At 47.2% G+C, this 6,609-nt stretch overlaps 1 protein-coding gene across 1 annotated transcript in view; it reads left to right on the top strand.

Moving 5' to 3' along the window:
* ACP7 (acid phosphatase 7, tartrate resistant (putative)) overlaps positions 1 to 5,265 on the top strand; it is a 21,046-nt gene extending 15,781 nt beyond the window's left edge. The window contains exons 12-13 of the mRNA XM_003802161.1: positions 3,213 to 3,350; positions 5,200 to 5,265. Coding sequence (XP_003802209.1) covers positions 3,213 to 3,350; positions 5,200 to 5,265 — 204 coding nt within the window. The remainder of the gene's footprint in view (positions 1 to 3,212; positions 3,351 to 5,199) is intronic.
* The last annotated feature ends 1,344 nt before the right edge of the window (positions 5,266 to 6,609 follow it).

Genomic DNA, 6,609 nt, shown 5'->3' with positions numbered 1-6,609 from the left:
GGCAGGAGACTTGCTTGAGCCCAGGAGTTGGAGGTTGCTGTGAGCTGTAATGCCACGGCACTCTACCCAGGGGGACAGCTTGAGGCTCTGTCTCAGATAAATAAATAAATAAGAGAAAATGAAGTGAAGTAATGTAAAGTAAAATAAAATAATGACATGGATCACGCTTCACCTCAGAATTCCCTGGGGATCTTTTATTTTTTATATTTATTTATTTTGGGGACAGAGTCTCATTCTGTCACCATGGCTAGAGTGCTGTGGTGTCAAAGCTCCCAGCAACCTCAAACTCCTGGGTACAAGCAATTCCCTGACCTCAGCCCCGCCAGTGGCTGGGATTGCAAGTGCTCCACACAACATCTGGCTAGTTTTTTTATTTTAAGTAGAGATGGGGTCTCATTCTTGCTCAGGCTAGTCTCAAACTCCTGAGCTCAAGCAATCTACCCCCTCTGCCCTCCCTGAGTGCTAGGATTATAGATGTAAGCCATCAGCCTGGGGAACTTTTAAAACTCCAGTGCTTACCCCTGAATCTCAGAGGGTGGGACCCTGGAATTGGACTCCCCCTTGTAGCCACCACACAGAGCAAGAAATAGAATGTTATCTGCACCAGAGGGCTCCTCAGCCCCTTCCACTCAGGCCCTGCCCACAAGTGATTTCTACTCGTGTCTTTCTCAGCACACATTAGTTTTTGTATTTTATTTAAAATTTTCAAATTAATTTAGACTGACAAAAAAGTCGCACAAATAATACAAAGACTTTCCATATCCCTTTCACCAATATTTCCCAAATATGAACATTTAACCACATTAGTTTTGATCTCTCTCCATTTTATTCTTATTTTCAGATCCAGTCAAGAGTAATTTTTTCTAAAAAATAGAAAAATTTCATACATCACTACAATATCACTTATCAAATTTAAGAATTAACATTGCTGACTCAGTGCCTATAGCTCAGTGGTTAGGGTGCCAGCCACATACTCTGGAGCTGATGGGTTTGCACCCGGCCTGACTCTGCCAAACAACAATGACAACTACAACCAAAAAATAGCTGGATGTTGTGATGGGCACCTGTAGTCCCAGCTACTTGGGAGGCTGAGGCAAGAGAATCTCTCTCTTTTTTTTTTTAAGACACAGAGTCTCTCTTTATCGCCCTTGGTACAGTGCCATGGCATCACAGCTCACAGCAACCTCCAACTCCTGGGCTTAGATGATTCTCTTGCCTCAGCCTCCCAAGTAGCTGGGACTACAGGCACCTGCCACAATGCCTGGCTATTTTTTTGTTGTTGTTGCAGTTTGGCCGGGGCTGGGTTTGAACCCGTCACCCTCAGTATACGGGGCCAGCACCCTACCCACTGAGCCACAAGAGCTGCCCTACAAGAAAATCTCTTAAGCCGAAGAGTTTGAGGTTGCTGTGAGCTGAGACGCAACAGCACTCTAACAAGGTGACATAGTGAGACTGTCTCAAAAAAAAAAAAAGAGTTAACATTGCTATTACAGTATTATCCAATCTAGAGACCTTCAAGTGTAGCCAGTTGTTCCATTAGTGTCCTTTAAATCTAAGAAAAGAAACTTTTTTTCCTGGTCTAGGATCTAGTCTGAGATATTATGTAGTGTCTGTCACCAGGCTAGGGTCCATTGCCATCATCAAAGCTCACTGCAACCTAGAACTCTTAGGCTCAAGCAGTTCTCTTGCCTCAATCTCCTGAGTAGCTGGGACGACAAGCATGCACCACCATGCCTGGCTAAATTTTCTATTTTTAGTAGAAATGGGTCTCACTCTTGCTCAGGCTAGTCTCGAACTCCTGACTTCAAGCGAGCCACCCACCTCAGCCTCCCAGAGCTCTAGGATTACAGGCATGAGCCATGGTGCCCAGCCTCTTTTGCTTCTTTTAATCAGAAACACTGATGTAACTCTTTCTTCATTTTTCATGACCTTGACAATTTAGAGTATAGTGAAGTTGTTTTGTTAAGTATCCCTCAATTTGGGTTGATTTGATGTTTGCTTGTGATAAGATTGAAGTTACGAATTTTTGGTGAGAACACACAAAAGTGATACTGTATTCTCAGTGTCTCCTATGAGAGGTGCATGATATATTTTTGACACTTTTCAGATTTCCCAGCTGAAAGTGTGGTATCGATCTATCTCATTACTGGTGGTGTTCCCTTTGATCACTTGGCTAAGGCCATGTATGCCAGGCCTCTCCTCCATTAAGGGACTCCTTTTTCCTCTCTAATTAACGAGCATCTCCTAAGGAGATACTTTTGAGACCGTGCAGATGTCCTGTTATTCCTCAAACTTTCCCAACTACTTCATTATTCATTGAAGATTCTTGCTTAATCAGTTATTAGAATGCTCACTGCAAAATGGTGATTTTCCTAGTTCCCGCCTCCTCCCTGCCCCTATTCCCTGGCTTTCAGCTTCCATGATGAGCTCTCTGTCTCCCCAGGCATTGGTGTTTTAAAAAACTTTCTTGGGCTAAGCACAGTAGCTCATGCCTACAATCCTAGCACTTTGGGAGGCTGAGATGGGAGGATCGCTTGAGGCCAGGAGTTGAAGATCAGCCTGAGTAACACAGTGAGACTCCATCTCTACAAAAAAATAGAAAAGTTAGCCAGGTGTGGGAGTATACACCTGTAGTCCCAGCCACTGGGGAGGCTAAGGCAGGAGAATTGTTTGAGTCCAGGGGTTTGAGGTTACAGTGATCTGTGATGACGCCACTGCACTCTAGTCCAAGTGACAGACCAAGACCTTATCTCAACCTCCCTCCAAAAAACAAATAAATAGAAAGCTTTCTTTGAGGGTCTACTATGTAGCAGGAATTGAGACCCCATGATTTCTTTTATTCAAATTGCTTTCCCCCTTCACAAATATATCTTGGCCACCTTTCTCTATCACCCTGGGTTGTGGTAGCTGTGCTATAATTTATTGAACTGACTCCCCCGCTCGGCATTTGGATGGCTTCCAGTGCAGGGCTCTTACAGAAAATGCTGTCATGAGCAGTCTTGTACAGCCTTGCACTTTTCTAGAAGTCAAAGACCTGGGGCAAAGGAAGCCTGGCTGGGTCAAAACACTCAATTGTGAGCATGATTGTGGCCCAGTCCTGACCAATTTTATCTTTCCTGGGGGCATCAGGGTCCTGGCCTACCAGGTCATTTGTGTTTCCTGTGGGTTCTCCATATGCCTCAGCCCCGGGCCTGACCAGTTCTATCCCACAGGGTTGTGAGGAGCGGCTCACCCCCTTTGCTCTCTTCCCGAGGCCCTGGAGCGCCGTGCGAGTAAAAGAGTATGGGTATACACGGCTGCACATCCGGAACGGGACCCACGTCCACATCCAGCAGGTGTCTGATGACCAGGTCAGTGAGGTGTAGGCCTAAGTCACACGACTGGGCCACCAGGCCTAGTGTGCTCGGGAGCAGAGTGGTTAAGAATGTGGACTCTAGAGCTAGAAATCCGGGATTCAAATCCTGCCTCTGCTACTTGCCAGCTGAATAACCTCAAGCAACTTATCTAACTTCTTTGAGCATCAGTTTTCCCATCTGTGAAAAGGGGGTGATAATTTCTATGTCACAGGATTATGTGGGGGTTGAATGATATTAAATATGAAGTGTTTAGAACAGGGTCTGGGTTGGGCCTGGTGGCTCATGCCTGTAATCCTAGCACTCTGAAAGGCCAAGGTGGGGAGGATCTCTTTAGCTCAAGAGTTTGAGACCAGCCTGAGCAACAGTGAAACCCCATCTCTACCAAAAATGGAAAAACTACCCGGGCCTTGTGGCTGGTACCTGTACTCCTAGCTACTTGGGAGGCTGAGGCAAGAGGATTGCTCAAGCCAAAAGAGTTTGAGATTACTGTGAGCTAGGATGATGCCATGTGACTCTACCAAGGATGGCAAAAGAGAGAGAGAAAGAGAGACTAGGTCTGGGACTTGGTAAATTCTGTAGGTATTATCACTGTAAGGCAGGGAAGGCAGAGGCAGGTGAGGTGGGGCAGGGACAGGAAAGCAATATGATGTCTGTGTGTGTGTGTGATAGGGATGGTTTGAGATTAGGTGGACCCAAATAATAAAGTAATAATGGCTCACTTTTCTTTTTGCCATTGTAGTTTTTAATTATTTTTTTAAGACAGAGCCTCATTCTGTCACCCTGGGGTAGAGTGCTATGGTGTCATCATAGCTCACAGCAAACTCAAACTCCTGGGCTCGAGTGATCCTCCTGCCTCAGCCTCTGAATCACTGGGACTACAGGTGCCCAACACTACTCCTGGCTAGTTTTTGTTTGTTTGTTTGTTTTTGCAGTTTTTGGCTGGGGCTGGGTTTGAACCCACCACCTCCGGTATATGGGGCCAGCGCCCTACTCCTTTGAGCCACGGGCGCCGCCCCCTGGCTAGTTTTTTGTTGTTGTTTTTTTTTGTAGATGAAGTCTCGCTCTTGCTCAGGCTGCTCTTGAACTCCTGAACACAAGTGATCCACCCACCTTGGCCTCCCAGAGTGTTAGGATTACAGGAGTGAACCACTGCACCCTGTTGCCATTGTAGTTTTAAAATAATGATAATAATTATGACTTATTGAGCTGGGTACCAGGCCCTGGGCTGGATGCTCTGTATTTAATAACACTTTACCAATCACGTAAGTCCCATGGGGAAGGATTTTCCTTCCATTTTTCAGAGAGGGGAAGTAATTTTCCCAGGGCCACACAGCTGGTGGATGGCTGAGCTGGGATCTGATAACCACTACTTATCGGCTGGCACTGGCATCTTTGCGGTATCTCATGCAGTCTTTGTGATTCCCATGTGCAGGCTGTTCCATTACTCTCTCCATTGCATAAAACATGAAAGTTAAGCTCAGCATCCTATTCTGTGCTTAAGACCACACGGAGAACGGATGCTCTGGACGTACACCAAAGTTTGTCTGACTGCATGGTTTGTGCTCTAATACTCTATACCTCTGCAGGCCTTTCTGTATTTTGGGCTCTGTTTTAAGCTCTTTACAAACATCATCTCATTTGTTTCCCAAAACAGCTATGATGTAGGTATTATTACTATCATCCTCACTTTTCAGATGAGGAAAACCGAGGCTCAGAAAAGTCTAGCAACTTGCCCAAGGTTGGACAGCCCATCAAAGGCAGAGATGGGATTTTAGCAGGCCATCTGGCTCCAGAGTTCAGGCTTTCTGTTCTCACCACCTTCCCCTATTTTTGTCCCTCACAGGATGGGAAGATTGTGGATGACGTCTGGATAGTGAGACCCCTGCATGGCCGGAGGATGTACCTCTAGGGATATGGACAACTGTTGTCAGGAACTCTAGGCCTTGTAGTCTTGGTTGATGGGACCAGTCACTGCCCAGGCCTTGGTGGGGAGTTGAGGCGGGTCCTGACTCCTTTGCCCTGCAGAGGCCCTATGTTGGGTGGATGCAGCCCTGATGGAGCATGGGCAGCTCTCCCTCCTGGAGAGGTGGGAGCCCTGGCTGGCTGTGGAGGGAGGGCAGGTATGCGGGTACATAGTGATACGCGACACGTCCCTAGTGGCACAGTCCCACCCTCCTGCATAGCACTGACTGGGTAGGATGCCCATGGAGCTTCAGGAATAAAGAGGCTTACAGCAGTGCCTCCGTGGATCCCGAACTTATGCCAGGATGCCCCTGGGCCACCTCATCTCCTGCCCGCCTGGCCAGGGGCATCACCATCCTCAAGTCAGCAGTGGATGCAACAATCATGACACCACTCACCAGCAGGTGGCGCTGGGGCTTTTTCTTCTGATCCTGGTCCTCAGAGTCAGTTTGAAGCCTGGCTCCTTGTGGTCCAAGGAGATTATCTCCTTGTGCCTCAGTTTCCCAGCCTGGCATTGTCTTATCCGGGAGGATGGGAAGTGTTAACACTCCATCCTCTCAGTTGGAGCAGCTGACAAGCCTTAGGAGCTCACAGACTTGCCAGATTCTTCCCTCTTTCCTTCCTTTCCTCCTTTCTCTTTCCCTTCTTCCCTTTATTTATTTAATCATTATTTATTGAGTGTCTAACATGTTCTGGGCCTTGTTTTCAGTACTGGGAAGACAGCCGTGAACAAGACAGGGATCTCTGCCCTATGGAGCTGATGTCCTAACCAGGTGGTTAGACAATGACCGTGATAAATACATAGGTTAAAGAGCGATAAGTGCTCAGAAAAGGCAGGGGCAGGAAGAGGGATTTTCACAGAGATGGTCAGGGCGACCTCACTGAGAGGGTGACATTTGATCTGAAAGCAAACCAAGGGGGAAAACATCTGGGGGAAGAGCATTTCCAGTAGAGGAACAGCTGGTACAAAGGCCCTAAGACAGAAACATGCCTGTTGGCCGGGCACAGTGGCTCACACCTGTACTCTTAGCACTCTGGGAGGCCAAGGTGGGTAGATAGCCTGAGCTCAGGAGTTTGAGTCCAGCCTGAGCAACAGTAAGTCCCCCATCTCTAAAAATAGCTAGGCATCATGGTGGGCACTTGTAGTCCCAGCTATTAGGAAGGCTGAGGCAAGGGGATCTCTTGAGCCCAAGAGTTTGAGGTTGCTGTGAGCTGTGATGCCACAGCACTCTAGCCAGGGCTACAGAGTGAGACTCTGTCTCAAAAAAAGAAAAAAGAAAGAAAGAAAAGT

Source organism: Otolemur garnettii, unplaced genomic scaffold (genome assembly GCF_000181295.1).
Source record: "Otolemur garnettii isolate 467f Iridium unplaced genomic scaffold, OtoGar3 scaffold00233, whole genome shotgun sequence".
Classification (NCBI taxonomy): Eukaryota; Metazoa; Chordata; class Mammalia; order Primates; family Galagidae; genus Otolemur; species Otolemur garnettii.
This window is presented reverse-complemented; position numbering and strand designations above follow the sequence as displayed.